At 58.1% G+C, this 19,659-nt stretch overlaps 1 protein-coding gene across 1 annotated transcript in view; it reads right to left on the bottom strand.

Annotated features, from left to right (window-relative positions):
* Positions 1 to 19,659, bottom strand: part of klc4 (uncharacterized LOC100216226) — a gene marked incomplete at its 3' end in the record, with an annotated part of 130,933 nt that overhangs the window by 107,868 nt on the left and 3,406 nt on the right. The window contains 6 exon segments of the mRNA NM_001142194.1: positions 2,987 to 3,160; positions 5,662 to 5,763; positions 7,501 to 7,814; positions 9,903 to 9,981; positions 11,249 to 11,479; positions 12,300 to 12,549. Of these exon segments, the coding sequence (NP_001135666.1) occupies positions 2,987 to 3,160; positions 5,662 to 5,763; positions 7,501 to 7,814; positions 9,903 to 9,981; positions 11,249 to 11,479; positions 12,300 to 12,548 (1,149 nt within the window). The 5' untranslated portion in view covers position 12,549.

Raw genomic sequence — 19,659 nt, 5'->3', positions numbered from 1 at the left:
CATACACACACACAGCACCCATGGGTGTCACGCCTCATACTCCTACATACACACACACAGCACCCATGGGTGTCACCCTCATACTCCTACATACACACACACACACAGCACCCATGGGTGTCACGCCTCATACTCCTACATACACACACACAGCACCCATGGGTGTCACCCTCATACTCCTACATACACACACACACACAGCACCCATGGGTGTCACGCCTCATACTCCTACATACACACACACACAGCACCCATGGGTGTCCCCCCTCATACTCCTACATACACACACACACAGCACCCATGGGTGTCACGCCTCATACTCCTACATACACACACACACACAGCACCCATGGGTGTCACGCCTCATACTCCTACATACACACACACAGCACCCATGGGTGTCCCCCCTCATACTCCTACATACACACACACACAGCACCCATGGGTGTCACGCCTCATACTCCTACATACACACACACACAGCACCCATGGGTGTCCCCCCTCATACTCCTACATACACACACACACAGCACCCATGGGTGTCACGCCTCATACTCCTACATACACACACACACACAGCACCCATGGGTGTCACGCCTCATACTCCTACATACACACACACACAGCACCCATGGGTGTCCCCCCTCATACTCCTACATACACACACACACAGCACCCATGGGTGTCCCCCCTCATACTCCTACATACACACACACACAGCACCCATGGGTGTCACGCCTCATACTCCTACATACACACACACACACAGCACCCATGGGTGTCACGCCTCATACTCCTACATACACACACACAGCACCCATGGGTGTCACGCCTCATACTCATACATACACACACACACACACAGCACCCATGGGTGTCACGCCTCATACTCCTACATACACACACACAGCACCCATGGGTGTCACGCCTCATACTCCTACATATACACACACACAGCACCCATGGGTGTCACGCCTCATACTCCTACATACACACACACACACAGCACCCATGGGTGTCACGCCTCATACTCCTACATATACACACACACAGCACCCATGGGTGTCACGCCTCATACTCCTACATACACACACACAGCACCCATGGGTGTCACGCCTCATACTCCTACATATACACACACACAGCACCCATGGGTGTCACGCCTCATACTCCTACATACACACACAGCACCCATGGGTGTCACGCCTCATACTCCTACATACACACACACAGCACCCATGGGTGTCACTCCTACATACATTCATGGGTATCCTACATACAGGGTCACGCTATTCCTACACACAAACCCCATGGCCCCTCACCCACTGGCCCCTCACCCACCGGCCCCGTCCCGGCTCCTTACCCACCGGCCCCTCACCCACCAGCCCCGTCCCGGCTCCTTACCCACTGGCCCCTCACCCACCAGCCCCGTCCCGGCTCCTTACCCACTGGCCCCTCACCCACCAGCCCCGTCCCGGCTCCTTACCCACTGGCCCCTCACCCACCAGCCCCGTCCCGGCTCCTTACCCACTGGCCCCTCACCCACCAGCCCCGTCCCGGCTCCTTACCCACTGGCCCCTAACCCACCGGCCCCTCCCGGCTCCTTACCCACTGGCCCCTCCCGGCTCCTTACCCACCGGCCCCTCCCGGCTCCTTACCCACTGGCCCCTAACCCACCGGCCCCGTCCCGGCTCCTTACCCACTGGCCCCTCACCCACCGGCCCCGTCCCGGCTCCTTACCCACTGGCCCCTCACCCACTGGCCCCGTCCCGGCTCCTTATCCACTGGCCCCTAACCCACCAGCCCCGTCCCGGCTCCTTACCCACTGGCCCCTCACCCACCAGCCCCGTCCCGGCTCCTTACCCACTGGCCCCTCACCCACCAGCCCCGTCCCGGCTCCTTACCCACTGGCCCCTCACCCACCGGCCCCGTCCAGGCTCCTTACCCACTGGCCCCTCACCCACTGGCCCCGTCCAGGCTCCTTACCCACTGGCCCCTCACCCACTGGCCCCGTCCCGGCTCCTTACCCACCGACCCTCACCCACCAGCCCCGTCCCGGCTCCTTACCCACTGGCCCCTCACCCACTGGCCCTGTCCCGGCTCCTTACCCACCGACCCTCACCCACCAGCCCCGTCCCGGCTCCTTACCCACTGGCCCCTAACCCACACACACACACAGCACCCATGGGTGTCACGCCTCATACTCCTACATACACACACAGCACCCATGGGTGTCACGCCTCATACTCCTACATATACACACACACAGCACCCATGGGTGTCACGCCTCATACTCCTACATATACACACACACAGCACCCATGGGTGTCACTCCTACATACATTCATGGGTATCCTACATACAGGGTCACGCTATTCCTACACACAAACCCCATGGCCCCTCACCCACTGGCCCCTCACCCACTGGCCCCGTCCCGGCTCCTTACCCACCGGCCCCTCACCCACCAGCCCCGTCCCGGCTCCTTACCCACTGGCCCCTCACCCACCAGCCCCGTCCCAGCTCCTTACCCACCAGCCCCTCCCGGCTCCTTACCCACCGGCCCCTCCCGGCTCCTTACCCACTGGCCCCTAACCCACCGGCCCCATCCCGGCTCCTTACCCACCGGCCCCTCACCCACCGGCCCCTCCCGGCTCCTTACCCACTGGCCCCTCACCCACCAGCCCCGTCCCGGCTCCTTACCCACCGGCCCCTCACCCACCGGCCCCTCCCGGCTCCTTACCCACTGGCCCCTCACCCACTGGCCCAGTCCCGGCTCCTTACCCACCGGCCCCTAACCCACTGGCCCAGTCCCGGCTCCTTACCCACTGGCCCCTAACCCACCGGCCCCGTCCCGGCTCCTTACCCACTGGCCCCTAACCCACCAGCCCCGTCCCGGCTCCTTACCCACTGGCCCCTAACCCACCAGCCCCGTCCCGGCTCCTTACCCACTGGCCCCTAACCCACCGGCCCCGTCCCGGCTCCTTACCAGATTATTCTTGGTCTTGGCAACATTTGGATCGTCGGGCCCAAGGCGCGCCTGGTAGATCTCGAGGGCCCGACAGTAATAATATTCCACTTCATCGTATTTCCCTTGGTTCTGACACAGAAGCGCCAAGTTGTTCAGCTGCTTTGCAACGTCAGGGTGATCCTTCCCCAGCACCTACATATAATCCAACATGTCAGTCACCCCCGAGATACCGGGGTATTGGGTCGGGGTGATCCTTCCCCAGCACCTACATATAATCCAACATGTCAGTCACCCCCGAGATACCGGGTATTGGGTCGGGGTGATCCTTCCCCAGCACCTACATATAATCCAACATGTCAGTCACCCCCGAGATACCGGGTATTGGGTCGGGGTGATCCTTCCCCAGCACCTACATATAATCCAACATGTCAGTCACCCCCGAGATACCGGGTATTGGGTCGGGGTGATCCTTCCCCAGCACCTACATATAATCCAACATGTCAGTCACCCCCGAGATACCGGGGTATTGGGTCGGGGTGATCCTTCCCCAGCACCTACATATAATCCAACATGTCAGTCACCCCCGAGATACCGGGGTATTGGGTCGGGGTGATCCTTCCCCAGCACCTACATATAATCCAACATGTCAGTCACCCCCGAGATACCGGGTATTGGGTCGGGGTGATCCTTCCCCAGCACCTACATATAATCCAACATGTCAGTCACCCCCGAGATACCGGGTATTGGGTCGGGGTGATCCTTCCCCAGCACCTACATATAATCCAACATGTCAGTCACCCCCGAGATACCGGGTATTGGGTCGGGGTGATCCTTCCCCAGCACCTACATATAATCCAACATGTCAGTCACCCCCGAGATACCGGGTATTGGGTCGGGGTGATCCTTCCCCAGCACCTACATATAATCCAACATGTCAGTCACCCCCGAGATACCGGGTATTGGGTCGGGGTGATCCTTCCCCAGCACCTACATATAATCCAACATGTCAGTCACCCCTGGATACCGGGGTATTGGGTCGGGGTGATCCTTCCCCAGCACCTACATATAATCCAACATGTCAGTCACCCCCGAGATACCGGGTATTGGGTCGGGGTGATCCTTCCCAGCACCTACATATAATCCAACATGTCAGTCACCCCCGAGATACCGGGGTATTGGGTCGGGGTGATCCTTCCCCAGCACCTACATATAATCCAACATGTGTCAGTCACCCCCGAGATACCGGGGTATTGGGTCGGGGTGATCCTTCCCCAGCACCTACATATAATCCAACATGTGTCAGTCACCCCTGGATACCGGGTATTGGGTCGGGGTGATCCTTCCCCAGCACCTACATATAATCCAACATGTCAGTCACCCCCGAGATACCGGGGTATTGGGTCGGGGTGATCCTTCCCCAGCACCTACATATAATCCAACATGTCAGTCACCCCCGAGATACCGGGGTATTGGGTCGGGGTGATCCTTCCCCAGCACCTACATATAATCCAACATGTCAGTCACCCCCGAGATACCGGGTATTGGGTCGGGGTGATCCTTCCCCAGCACCTACATATAATCCAACATGTCAGTCACCCCCGAGATACCGGGGTATTGGGTCGGGGTGATCCTTCCCCAGCACCTACATATAATCCAACATGTCAGTCACCCCCAGATACCAGGGTATTGGGTCGGGGTGATCCTTCCCCAGCACCTACATATAATCCAACATGTCAGTCACCCCCGAGATACCGGGGTATTGGGTCGGGGTGATCCTTCCCCAGCACCTACATATAATCCAACATGTCAGTCACCCCCAGATACCAGGGTATTGGGTCGGGGTGATCCTTCCCCAGCACCTACATATAATCCAACATGTGTCAGTCACCCCTGGATACCGGGTATTGGGTCGGGGTGATCCTTCCCCAGCACCTACATATAATCCAACATGTCAGTCACCCCTGGATACCGGGTATTGGGTCGGGGTGATCCTTCCCCAGCACCTACATATAATCCAACATGTCAGTCACCCCCGAGATACCGGGGTATTGGGTCGGGGTGATCCTTCCCCAGCACCTACATATAATCCAACATGTCAGTCACCCCCGAGATACCAGGGTATTGGGAAGGCAAACGTGGGCACCTTATTGGGCAGAGCTAGGAACAGTGGGTAAAGTGTATGGATAGAGGGGACTCAGGAAGGTGGGGGGGTCAGTGGTTACAGGACAGGTAGGTAGGAAAGGTGGGTAATGTGTATGGATAGGGGGGACTCAGGAAGGTGGGGGGGTCAGTGGTCACAGGACAGGTAGGTAGGAAAGGTGGGTAATGTGTATGGATAGGGGGGACTCAGGAAGGTGGGGGGGTCAGTGGTTACAGGACAGGTAGGTAGGAAAGGTGGGTAATGTGTATGGATAGAGGGGACTCAGGAAGGTGGGGGGGTCAGTGGTTACAGGACAGGTAGGTAGGAAAGGTGGGTAATGTGTATGGATAGAGGGGACTCAGGAAGGTGGGGGGGTCAGTGGTTACAGGACAGGTAGGTAGGAAAGGTGGGTAATGTGTATGGATAGGGGGGACTCAGGAAGGTGGGGGGGTCAGTGGTTACAGGACAGGTAGGTAGGAAAGGTGAGAAGAGATGGTAGCCAGTTGGTAGCCAGTTGTAGCCAGTCGGTAGCCAGGGAATCAGGAGGCATTACCTTTTCCCTTATCTCAAGGGCTCGCTTACACAGTGGCTCCGCCTCTCGGTATTTGCCTCTTTTGCCATAAAGAACAGCCAGATTATTGAGGGTTGCAGCGACCTACAGGATTGAAACATGTGCATCAGGCAGAAAGGAACCCACCCCCCCCATATACACCTACCTGCACAGCCACCGCCCCCAACATACACCTACCTGCACAGCCCCCGCCCCCAACATACACCTACCTGCCCAGCCCCCACCCCCCCTACATACACCTACCTGCCCAGCCCCCGCCCCCCTACATACACCTACCTGCCCAGCCCCCGCCCCCCATATACACCTACCTGCACAGCCCCCGCCCCCAACATACACCTACCTGCCCAGCCCCCACCCCCCCTACATACACCTACCTGCCCAGCCCCCACCCCCTACATACACCTACCTGCCCAGCCCCCGCCCCCCATATACACCTACCTGCACAGCCCCCGCCCCCAACATACACCTACCTGCACAGCCCCCGCCCCAACATACACCTACCTGCACAGCCCCCGCCCCCAACATACACCTACCTGCACAGCCCCCGCCCCCAACATACACCTACCTGCCCAGCCCCCACCCCCCCCTACATACACCTACCTGCCCAGCCCCCACCCCCCTACATACACCTACCTGCCCAGCCCCCGCCCCCCATATACACCTACCTGCACAGCCCCCGCCCCCAACATACACCCTACCTGCCCAGCCCCCACCCCCCCTACATACACCTACCTGCCCAGCCCCCACCCCCTTACATACACCTACCTGCCCAGCCCCCGCCCCCCATATACACCTACCTGCACAGCCCCCGCCCCCAACATACACCTACCTGCACAGCCCCCGCCCCCAACATACACCTACCTGCCCAGCCCCCACCCCCCCTACATACACCTACCTGCCCAGCCCCCACCCCCCTACATACACCTACCTGCCCAGCCCCACCCCCCATATACACCTACCTGCACAGCCCCTGCCCCCAATATACACCTACCTGCCCAGCCCCCACCCCCCCTACCTGCCCAGCCCCCACCCCCCTACCTGCCCAGCCCCCACCCCCCTACATACACCTACCTGCCAAGCCCCCACCCCCCTACATACACCTACCTGCACAGCCCGCCCACAACATACACCTACCTGCACAGCCCCCACCCCCCTACATACACCTACCTGACCAGCCCCCACCCCCCTACATACACCTACCTGACCAGCCCCCACCCCCAACATACACCTACCTGCCCAGCCCCCCACCCCCCCTACATACACCTACCTGACCAGCCCCACCCCCCCTACATACACCTACCTGCCCAGCCCCCACCCCCCCTACATACACCTACCTGCACAGCCCCTGCCCCCAACATACACCTACCTGACCAGCCCCCACCCCCCTACATACACCTACCTGCACAGCCCCGCCCCGAACATTCACCTACCTGCCCAGCCCCCACCCCCCTACATACACCTACCTGCCCAGCCCCGCCCCCTTACATTCACCTACCTGCCCAGCCCCCACCCCCCCTACATTCACCTACCTGCCCAGCCCCCACCCCCCTACATACACCTACCTGCACAGCCCCGCCCACAACATACCCTACCTGCACAGCCCCCACCCCCCCTACATACACCTACCTGCCCAGCCCCCACCCCCCCTACATACACCTACCTGCCCAGCCCCCACACACTACATAAGGAGCAACATATAATCACTGCACTATGCGCACCACACAACTTAACCCTTAAAATCTGATGGCCCTTCGCTGCTATAATGCTCTGCATACTCAGTAACCCCTTCATGCCCAAGAAGGCCTCAGCCAATGCACTTACAGCTGGGTGGTCCTTGCCAAGAGTTTTCTCCCTGATGGACAGGGCATCATTGAGCAGATGGGCAGCCTCCTTGTATTTGTTCTGGTCCCTGTACACCAGCGCCAGGATGTTCAGCATGGTTGCCACATCCGGATGGTCATGGCCAGAGGTCTTCTCCAAGTCTTCCAGGGCTTGTTTGCAGAGCGGTACGGCCACCTCGTAGCGGCCCTGAGAGGCGTACTGTATCACCAGGTTGTGCAGCGTGCGGAGCCGCGCCGGGATCTCGTATCCGCCCTGCTGGGCCGCGGCTGCTGCGCTGCTGTGTTGGTGCGGAACTATGGAGAGAGCAGAGTGGTAGGGGCACATACGGCTGCACCGGGGCGGGGGGGGGGAACTAGTCATGGAGAGAGCAGAGTGGTAGGGGGCACATACGGCTGCACCGGGGCGGGGGAACTAGTCATGGAGAGAGCAGAGTGGTAGGGGCACCAACGGCTGCACCGGGGCGGGGGGGGGAACTAGTCATGGAGAGAGGCAGAAGTGGGTAGGGGCACATACGGCTGCACCGGGGCGGGGGGGGGAACTAGTCATGGAGAGAGCAGAGTGGTAGGGGCACATACGGCTGCACCGGGGCAGGGGGGGGAACTAGTCCATGGAGAGAGCAGAGTGGTAGGGGCACATACGGCTGCACCGGGGCGGGGGGGGGGGAACTAGTCATGGAGAGAGCAGAGTGGTAGGGGCACATACGGCTGCCACCGGGGCAGGGGGGGGAACTAGTCATGGAGAGAGCAGAGTGGTAGGGGCACATACGGCTACAACCGGGGCGGGGGGAACTAGTCATGGAGAGAGCAGAGTGGTAGGGGCACATCGGCTGCACCGGGGCAGGGGGGGAACTAGTCATGGAGAGAGCAGAGTGGTAGGGCACAATACGGCTTACACCGGGCGGGGGAACTAGTCATGGAGAGAGCAGAGTGGTAGGGGCACATACGGCTGCACCGGGGCAGGGGGGGGGAGAACTAGTCATGGGAGAGAGCAGAGTGGTAGGGGCACAATACCGGCTTGCACCGGGGCAGGGGGGGGGGGGAACTAGTCATGGAGAGAGCAGAGTGGTAGGGGTACATACGGCTGCACCGGGGCAGGGGGGGAACTAGTCATGGAGAGAGCAGAGTGGTAGGGGCACATACGGCTACACCGGGGCGGGGGAACTAGTCATGGAGAGAGCAGAGTGGTAGGGGCACATACGGCTACACCGGGGCGGGGGAACTAGTCATGGAGAGAGCAGAGTGGTAGGGGCACATACGGCTGCACCGGGGCAGGGGGGGGAACTAGTCATGGAGAGAGCAGAGTGGTAGGGGCACATACGGCTACACCGGGGCGGGGGAACTAGTCCATGGAGAGAGCAGAGTGGTAGGGGCACATACGGCTACACCGGGGCGGGGGAACTAGTCATGGAGAGAGCAGAGTGGTAGGGGCACATACGGCTGCACCGGGGCGGGGGAACTAGTCATGGAGAGAGCAGAGTGGTAGGGGCACATACGGCTACACCGGGGCGGGGGAACTAGTCATGGAGAGAGCAGAGTGGTAGGGGCACATACGGCTACACCGGGGCGGGGGAACTAGTCATGGAGAGAGCAGAGTGGTAGGGGCACATACGGCTGCACCGGGGCAGGGGGGGGGAACTAGTCATGGAGAGAGCAGAGTGGTCGGGGCACATACGGCTGCACCGGGGTGGGGGGGGGGAACTAGTCATGGAGAGAGCAGAGTGGTAGGGGCACATACGGCTGCACCGGGGCGGGGGGGGGGGGGAACTAGTCATGGAGAGAGCAGAGTGGTAGGGGCACATACGGCTGCACCGGGGCGGGGGGGGAACTAGTCATGGAGAGAGCAGAGTGGTAGGGGCACATACGGCTGCACCGGGGCGGGGGGGGGGGGGGGAACTAGTCATGGAGAGAGCAGAGTGGTAGGGGCACATACGGCTGCACCGGGCGGGGGGGGGGGAACTAGTCATGGAGAGAGCAGAGTGGTCGGGGGCACATACGGCTGCACCGGGGCGGGGGGGGGGGGGGAACTAGTCATGGAGAGAGCAGAGTGGTAGGGGCACATAAGGCTGCACCGGGGCGGGGGGGGGGGGGGGGGGGAACTAGTCATGGAGAGAGCAGAGTGGTAGGGGCACATAAGGCTGCACCGGGGCGGGGGGGGGGGGGGGGGAACTAGTCATGGAGAGAGCAGAGTGGTAGGGGCACATACGGCTGCACTCAAGCAGGGGGGGGGGGACAACAACAGGATCTGAATAGGGGTTTGTGCCCCAGTAAGTGCAAAGCCAGGGGTGAAACGCATACATGGACTCGGGCTGGGAATGTACATACGTGAGTGTGAGTGTGAGTGTGTCCCCAGATCCCCAGGAAAATACTGCATGAAATACTCACTTCCTTGGCCGGAATCATCCTCCTCATTGGGAAACAGCTCATCCAGACTGTCTTTGGCAGGGTCCCCCTCTTTCTCCTCCTACAAAGGGGAACCACAGGGAGAGAATAAGGGCACAGATTGGGGTGTAAGGGGGCTCAGCAGTCAGGGGGCTAGCAGGGTCCCCCTCTTTCTCCTCCTACAAAGGGGAACCACAGGGAGAGAATAAGGGCACAGATTGGGGTGTAAGGGGGCTCAGCAGTCAGGGGGCTAGCAGGGTCCCCCTCTTTCTCCTCCTACAAAGGGGAACCACAGGGAGAGAATAAGGGCACAGATTGGGGTGTAAGGGGGCTCAGCAGTCAGGGGGCTAGCAGGGTCCCCCTCTTTCTCCTCCTACAAAGGGGAACCACAGGACTTAGGCCCCAAACAATAGGTTACCTGTAACACATGGCTGAATAATCAATATCCATACCCTATATATATATATACAGTGTATAATGGGCTCCCTATATATATATACATACAGTGTATAATGGGCTCCCTATATATATATACATACAGTGTATAATGGGCTCCCTATATATATATATATATATACACAGTGTATAATGGGCTCCCTATATATATATATACAGTGTATAATGGGCTCCCTATATATATATATACACAGTGTATAATGGGCTCCCTATATATATATATATATATATATATATACACAGTGTATAATGGGCTCCCTATATATATATATATATATATATATATACACACAGTGTATAATGGGCTCCCTATATATATATATATATATATATATATATATATATATATATATATATATATATAGTGTATAATGGGCTCCCTATATATATATACAGTGTATAATGGGCTCCCTATATATATATATATACACAGTGTATAATGGGCTCCCTATATATATATATATACAGTGTATAATGGGCTCCCTATAGCAGCAGCCTGTGAGGGTTTCAGTTCCGTATATCAGTTTTAGCAGATAATAAAGGGCAAGTTAACCAGCCGCTTTGCCTGACTGAGGCTCCTGTTGCTCACAGACCCGAGGGACTGGGATTGGCCCATATCTATAGTTAAACTGGTCTAGCTTCCCCTTTATCCTTCATTGCTGCTTTTAGGGCCAGCGCCCGATTGGTTTCCTGGATTCGCCCAATCAGAGGCAGGCAAGTTATACCCACTGTACTGCAGTTGGTGCAAATAGAGACTGGGGGGCGGATCTGGGAGGGTTATTTACCTAAAGCAGGGACTTGCCTGGCTGACGGGTTGCTATGGTGACGGTTAATGGAAGGGGTAAGCACAGCATGTGTAGGCGGGGCAAGCTGGGGGCGGAGCCATACGTTACCGTGGGCGACACATCCTCGTCGTACTTCTTCAGTTGGTTCATGAACTCCAGGTGCTTCTTCTCCTCCTCCAGTTGCGCCACGTTCTGCTCGCTGTGCTGCAGCTTCTGCTGAGTGTTGGCCAACTCGTCCCGTAGCCACTGGTTCTCCTGGCACAGCCGCCTCACCTGGGCCCGCAGCTTCTGCTTCTCCGACTCCACCGCCGTCAGGTGATTGGACAGCGCCATCATGAGCTGCAGCCAATAGCGTTACACAAACATATCCCGTTAGCTTCCTGTGCTCCACTTGTCTATTCTCCTTTCCACCCGGCTCCGCCCTCAGCATGTCCCCCCCTAACTGGGCTTATGCCCCCCTATCAGCTTCCAAGCCCCGCCCCTCACTACTCACCTAGCAACCCCCTCAGTACCCCCGGGCTACTCACCTAGCAACCTGCTCAGTATCCCCGTCTACTCACCTAGCAACCCCCTCAGTATCCCCCATCTACTCACCTAGCAACCCCCTCAGTACCCCCGGCTACTCACCTAGCAACCTGCTCAGTATCCCCCGTCTACTCACCTAGCAACCTCTCAGTACCCCCGGCTACTCACCTAGCAACCCCCTCAGTACCCCCGGCTACTCACCTAGCAACCCCCTCAGTACCCCCGGCTACTCACCTAGCAACCCCCCTCAGTACCCCCGGCTACTCACCTAGTAACCCCCTCAGTACCCCCGGGCTACTCACCTAGCAAACCCCTCAGTACCCCCAGCTACTCACCTAGTAACCCCCTCAGTACCCCCGGCTACTCACCTAGCAACCCCCTCAGTACCCCCAGTTACTACTCACCTAGTAACCCCTCAGTACCCCCGGCTACTCACCTAGCAACCCCTCAGTACCCCCGGCTACTCACCTAGCAACCCCCTCAGTACCCCTGGCTACTCACCTAGCAACCTGCTCAGTATCCCCCATCTACTCACCTAGCAACCCCCTCAGTACCCCTGGCTACTCACCTAGCAACCCCCTCAGTACCCCTGGCTACTCACCTAGCAACCCCCTCAGTACCCCTGGCTACTCACCTGCGCCTCCCCAAGGCCCAGTTCAATCATCTCCACAGACTTGCGCAGGAGGCTGGACTTCTCATGCACCAGGTTGGCCTCCTCGTCCTTCTTCAGGCACTTGATGGTCTCCAGGAGGCTGTGCAGGATGGAGTTGTGCTCGTTGCGGAGAGCCTCCAGGCCCTGCATGACCAGCTTGGTGTTGGAGATGATCTCCTCCTGGGACAGCTTGTCCAGCTTCTCCTCCCGCGGGTACATTATTACTGACATGCTGGGGGAAAGGGGAGAGAAGCTCAGGCCCCCCAGTATATACAGGCAGCAGGGGGAGGGGCTTGAGGCATGGCATAACCAAAAGGGGGAGGGGCCAGACATACACAATAACCAGCAGGGGGAGGGGCTTGAGACACACAATAACCAGCAGGGGGAGGGGCTTGAGACACACAATAAACAGCAGAGGGAGGGGCTTGAGGCACACAATAACCAGCAGGGGCAGGGGCTTGAGGCACACAATAACTAGCAGGGGGAGGGGCCAGACATACACAATAACTTGCATGGGGAAAGATCAGGGGTACAGAATAAGCTTCAGGGGAGAGGCCCAGACACAGAATGAGGTCTGTGGGAGGGGCCAGGTATAAATTGTAACCAGCAGGGGTACAGAGTTAGTGTTGGCCCCCGGCTAGTTTATAGTACAGGAATATAATCACTATAATCCATAGAGTTAGTTTTGGCCCCTGGCTAGTTTATAGTACAGGAATATAATCACTATAATCCATAGAGTTAGTGTTGGCCCCCGGCTAGTTTATAGTACAGGAATATAATCACTATAATCCATAGAGTTAGTTTTGGCCCCCAGCTAGTTTATAGTACAGGAATATAATCACAATAATCCATAGAGTTAGTTTTGGCCCCCAGCTAGTTTATAGTACAGGAATATAATCACAATAATCCATAAAGTTAGTGTTGGCCCCCAGCTAGTTTATAGTACAGGTATATAGCCCCCCAGCACCCACACAGCAGTGTATAAATCAGAGGGAAGCCCCCCAGCACCCACACAGCAGTGTATAAATCAGAGGGAAGCCCCCCCCCCAGCAGCACCCACACAGCAGTGTATAAATCAGAGGGAAGCCCCCCAGCACCCACACAGCAGTGTATAAATCAGAGGGAAGCCCCCCCCCCAGCACCCACAGCAGCTGTATAAATCAGAGGGAAGCCCCCCCCCCAGCACCCACACAGCAGTGTATAATCAGAGGGAAGCCCCCCAGCACCCACACAGCAGTGTATAAACAGAGGGAGCCCCCCCAGCAGCACCCACACAGCAGTGTTATAAATCAGAGGGAACCCCCAGCACCCACACAGCAGTGTATAAATCAGAGGGAGCCCCCAGCAGCACCACACAGCAGTGTATAAATCAGAGGGAAGCCCCCAGCACCCACACAGCAGTGTATTAAATCAGAGGGAAGCCCCCCAGCACCCACACAGCAGTGTATAAATCAGAGGGAAGCCCCCCAGCACCCACACAGCAGTGTATAAATCAGAGGGAAGCCCCCCAGCACCCACACAGCAGTGTATAAATCAGAGGGAACCCCCAGCACCCACACAGCAGTGTATAAATCAGAGGGAAGCCCCCCCCAGCAGCACCCACACAGCAGTGTATAAATCAGAGGGAAGCCCCCAGCAGCACCCACACAGCAGTGTATAAATCAGAGGGAGCCCCCCCAGCAGCACCCACACGCAGTGTATAAATCAGAGGGAACCCCAGCACCCACAGCAGTGTATAATCAGAGGGAAGCCCCCCAGCACCCACACAGCAGTGTATAAATCAGAGGGAGCCTCAGCAGCACCCACACAGCAGTGTATAAATCAGAGGGAAGCCCCCCAGCACCCACACAGCAGTGTATAAATCAGAGGGAGCCCCCTCAGCAGCACCCACACAGCAGTGTATAAATCAGAGGGAGCCCCCCCAGCAGCACCCACACAGCAGTGTATAAATCAGAGGGAAGCCCCCAAGCAGCACCCACACAGCAGTGTATAAAATCAGAGGGAAGCCCCCCAGCACCCACAGCAGTGTATAAATCAGAGGGAAGCCCCCAGCACCCACACAGCAGTGTTATAAATCAGAGGGAAGCCCCCCAGCACCCACACAGCAGTGTATAAATCAGAGGGAACGCGCCCAGCAGCACCACACAGCAGTGTATAAATCAGAGGGAACACCCCCAGCACCACACAGCAGTGTATTAAATCAGAGGGAGCCCCTCAGCAGCACCCACACAGCAGTGTATAAATCAGAGGGAGCCCCCCCAGCAGCACCCACACAGCAGTGTATAAATCAAGGAAAGCCCCCCCAGCACCCACACAGCAGTGTATAAATCAGAGGGAAGCCCCCCCAGCACCCACACAGCAGTGTATAAATCAGAGGAAGCCCCCCAGCACCCACACAGCAGTGTATAAATCAGAGGAAGCCCCCCCAGCACCCACACAGCAGTGTATAAATCAGAGGGAAGCCCCCCCAGCACCCACACAGCAGTGTATAAATCAGAGGGAGCCCCCCAGCAGCACCCACACAGCAGTGTATAAATCAGAGGACCCCCCCAGCAGGCACCCAACACAGCAGTGTATAAATCAGAGGAAGCCCCCCAGCAGCACCCACACAGCAGTGTATAAATCAGAGTTAACCCCCCAGCACCCACACAGCAGTGTATAATCAGAAAGCCCCCAGCAGCACCACACAGCAGTGTATAAATCAGAGGAAGCCCCCCAGCAGCACCCACACAGCAGTGTATAAATCAGAGGGAAGCCCCCCCAGCAGACCCACACAGCAGTGTATAAATCAGAGGGAAGCCCCCAAGCACCCACACAGCAGTGTATAAATCAGAGGGAAGCCCCCCAGCACCCACGCAGCAGTGTATAAATCAGAGGGAACCCCCCAGCACCCACACAGGGAACACAAGGGGGGAGAGCAGCGACACTGCCCCACACGCAGCACAATAATAACACAATTGGCAGAAATAACAGGAGCTCCAGTCCCTCAGGCACAGCAGGGGTTAATATCTCCCCAAGGTCGCCAGGTACAACCCTCACCCAGCAACCCACTCAGCGCTACCCCCCCAGCTCCCCGGCAGGACTACACCCACCTTGTCAGTCTGTGTGGGAGGGGGGATATGGGGGGCAGTTCCCTCAGGGTGGGGCTCGTACAGAAGCTTCCGGAGCTGCTGCTGCTGCAGAGATGGAGACTGCACCTGCCCTTAGAGTGCAGCATCCGACTGTCTCCTCCCCCTGTCTGTGTGCCCCGCCCCTCATGCACTCTCTCTGCAGCACTCCCCCATCTTCCCATAGGCACCCCCCAGCACCCTACTTCCCCCACCCCTGCACTGCCCCCCAACACCCCACTTCCCCCACCCCTGCACTGCCCCCCCAGCACCCCACTTCCCCCACCCCTGCACTGCCCCCCCAACACCCCACTTCCCCCACCCCTGCACTGCCCCCCAGCACCCTACTTCCCCACCCCTGCAACTGCCCCCCCAACACCCCACTCCCCCCACCCCTGCACTGCCCCCCCAACACCCCACTTCCCCACCCCTGCACTGCCCCCCCAACACCCCACTTCCCCACCCCTGCACTGCCCCCCAGCACCCCACTTCCCCCACCCCTGCACTGCCCCCCAACACCCCACTTCCCCCACCCCTGCACTGCCCCCCAGCACCCCACTTCCCCCACCCCTGCACTGCCCCCCCAACACCCCACTTCCCCCACCCCTGCACTGCCCCCCCAGCACCCCACTTCCCCCACCCCTGCACTGCCCCCCAACACCCCACTTCCCCCACCCCTGCACTGCCCCCCCAGCACCCCACTTCCCAAACCCCCTGCACTGCCCCCCCAACACCCTACTTCCCCACCCCCTGCACTGCCCCCCCAACACCCACTTCCCCCACCCCTGACTGCCCCCAACACCCCACTCCCCACCCCTGCACTGCCCCCCAACACCCCACTTCCCCCACCCCTGCACTGCCCCCCCAACACCCCTACTTCCCCCCACCCCTGCACTGCCCCCCAACACCCCACTTCCCCACCCCTGCACTGCCCCCCAAACACCCCACTTCCCCCACCCCTGCACTGCCCCCCCAACACCCTACTTCCCCCACCCCTGCACTGCCCCCCCAACACCCACTTCCCCACCCCTGCACTGCCCCCCCCAACACCCCACTCCCCACCCCTGCACTGCCCCCCCAACACCCACTTCCCCCACCCCTGCACTGCCCCCCAACACCCCACTTCCCCACCCCTGCACTGCCCCCCCAACACCCCACTTCCCCACCCCTGCACTGCCCCCCCCAACACCCCACTTCCCCCCACCCCTGCACTGCCCCCCAACACCCCACTTCCCACCCCTGCACTGCCCCCCAACACCCCACTCCCCACCCTGCACTGCCCCCCAACACCCCACTTCCCCCACCCCTACACTGCCCCCCCAACACCCCACTTCCCCCACCCCTACACTGCCCCCCAACACCCCACTTCCCCACTGCCTGCACTCTAACCCCTCCCCTCAGTACCTCAATATCCCCCCCAGCACTGCCCCCCAGGGTCTCACTGCTGCACTCTAACCCCTCCCCTCAGTACCTCAATATCCCCCCCAGCACTGCCCCCCAGGGTCTCACTGCTGCACTCTAACCCCTCCCCTCAGTACCTCAATATCCCCCCAGCACTGCCCCCCAGGGTCTCACTGCTGCACTCTAACCCCTCCCCTCAGTACCTCAATATCCCCCCCAGCACTGCCCCCCCAAGGGTCTCACTGCTGCACTCTAACCCCTCCCCTCAGTACCTCAATATCCCCCCAGCACTGCCCCCAGGGTCTCACTGCTGCACTCTAACCCCTCCCCTCAGTACCTCAATATCCCCCCCAGCACTGCCCCCCAGGGTCTCACTGCTGCACTCTAACCCCTCCCCTCAGTACCTCAATATCCCCCCCAGCACTGCCCCCCAGGGTCTCACTGCTGCACTCTAACCCCTCCCCTCAGTACCTCAATATCCCCCCCAGCACTGCCCCCCAGGGTCTCACTGCTGCCACTCTAACTCCTCCCCTCAGTACCTCAATATCCCCCCCAGCACTTGCCCCCCCAGGGTCTCACTGCTGCACTCTAACCCCTCCCCTCAGTACCTCAATATCCCCCCAGCACTGCCCCCCAGGGTCTCACTGCTGCACTCTAACCCCTCCCCTCAGTACCTCAATATCCCCCCCAGCACTGCCCCCCAGGGTCTCACTGCTGCACTCTAACCCCTCCCCTCAGTACCTCAATATCCCCCCCCAGCACTGCCCCCAGGGTCTCACTGCTGCACTCTAACCCCTCCCCTCAGTACCTCAATATCCCCCCCAGCACTGCCCCCCCAGGGTCTCACTGCTGCACTCTAACCCCTCCCTCAGTACCTCAATATCCCCCCCCAGCACTGCCCCCCAGGGTCTCACTGCTGCACTCTAACCCCTCCCCTCAGTACCCTCAATATCCCCCCCAGCACTGCCCCCCAGGGCTCACTGCTGCACTCTAACCCCTCCCCTCAGTACCTCAATATCCCCCCAGCACTGCCCCCCAGGGTCTCACTGCTGCACTCTAACCCCTCCCCTCAGTACCTCAATATCCCCCCCCAGCCACTGCCCCCCAGGGTCTCACTGCTGCACTCTAACCCCTCCCCTCAGTACCCTCAATAATCCCCCCAGCACTGCCCCCCCAGGGTCTCACTGCTGCACTCTAACCCCTCCCCTCAGTACCTCAATATCCCCCCCAGCACTGCCCCCCAGGGTCTCACTGCTGCACTCTAACCCCTCCCCTCAGTACAGTACAGGGGCAATTACCTGCTCTGTGGGGCTATTAGTTACAAGTCTATCAGACAGTACAGGGGCAATTACCTGCTCTGTGGGGCTATTAGTTACAAGTCTATCAGACAGTACAGGGGCAATTACCTGCTCTGTGGGGCTATTAGTTACAAGTGTATCAGACAGTACAGGGGCAATTACCTGCTCTGTGGGGCTATTAGTTACAAGTGTATCAGACAGTACAGGGGCAATTACCTACTCTGTGGGGCTATTAGTTACAAGTCTATCAGACAGTACAGGGGCAATTACCTGCTCTGTGGGGCTATTAGTTACAAGTCTATCAGACAGTACAGGGGTAAATACCTGCTCTGTGGGGCTATTAGTTACAAGTCTATCAGACAGTACAGGGGCAATTACCTGCTCTGTGGGGCTATTAGTTACAAGTCTATCAGACAGTACAGGGGCAATTACCTGCTCTGTGGGGCTATTAGTTACAAGTCTATCAGACAGTACAGGGGCAATTACCTGCTCTGTGGGGCTATTAGTTACAAGTGTATCAGACAGTACAGGGGCAATTACCTGCTCTGTGGGGCTATTAGTTACAAGTCTATCAGACAGTACAGGGGTAATTACCTGCTCTGTGGGGCTATTAGTTACAAGTCTATCAGACAGTACAGGGGTAATTACCTGCTCTGTGGGGCTATTAGTTACAAGTGTATCAGACAGTACAGGGGCAATTACCTGCTCTGTGGGGCTATTAGTTACAAGTCTATCAGACAGTACAGGGGCAATTACCTGCTCTGTGGGGCTATTAGTTACAAGTGTATCAGACAGTACAGGGGCAATTACCTGCTCTGTGGGGCTATTAGTTACAAGTGTATCAGACAGTACAGGGCAATTACCTGCTCTGTGGGGCTATTAGTTACAAGTGTATCAGACAGTACAGGGGCAATTACCTGCTCTGTGGGGCTATTAGTTACAAGTCTATCAGACAGTACAGGGGCAATTACCTGCTCTGTGGGGCTATTAGTTACAAGTGTATCAGACAGTACAGGGGCAATTACCTGCTCTGTGGGGCTATTAGTTACAAGTCTATCAGACAGTACAGGGGCAATTACCTGCTCTGTGGGGCTATTAGTTACAAGTCTATCAGACAGTACAGGGGTAATTACCTGCTCTGTGGGGCTATTAGTTTACAAGTCTATCAGACAGTACAGGGGCAATTACCTGCTCTGTGGGGGCTATTAGTTACAAGTCTATCAGACAGTACAGGGGTAATTACCTGCTCTGTGGGGCTATTAGTTACAAGTCTATCAGACAGTACAGGGGCAATTACCTGCTCTGTGGGGCTATTAGTTACAAGTCTATCAGACAGTACAGGGGCAATTACCTGCTCTGTGGGGCTATTAGTTACAAGTGTATCAGACAGTACAGGGGCAATTACCTGCTCTGTGGGGCTATTAGTTACAAGTCTATCAGACAGTACAGGGGTAATTACCTGCTCTGTGGGGCTATTAGTTACAAGTGTATCAGACAGTACAGGGGCAATTACCTGCTCTGTGGGGCTATTAGTTA

Source organism: Xenopus tropicalis, chromosome 5 (genome assembly GCF_000004195.4).
Source record: "Xenopus tropicalis strain Nigerian chromosome 5, UCB_Xtro_10.0, whole genome shotgun sequence".
Lineage (NCBI taxonomy): Eukaryota > Metazoa > Chordata > Amphibia > Anura > Pipidae > Xenopus > Xenopus tropicalis.
Note: the sequence above shows the minus strand (reverse complement) of the source record. Positions and strands in the feature narration are given on the sequence as shown.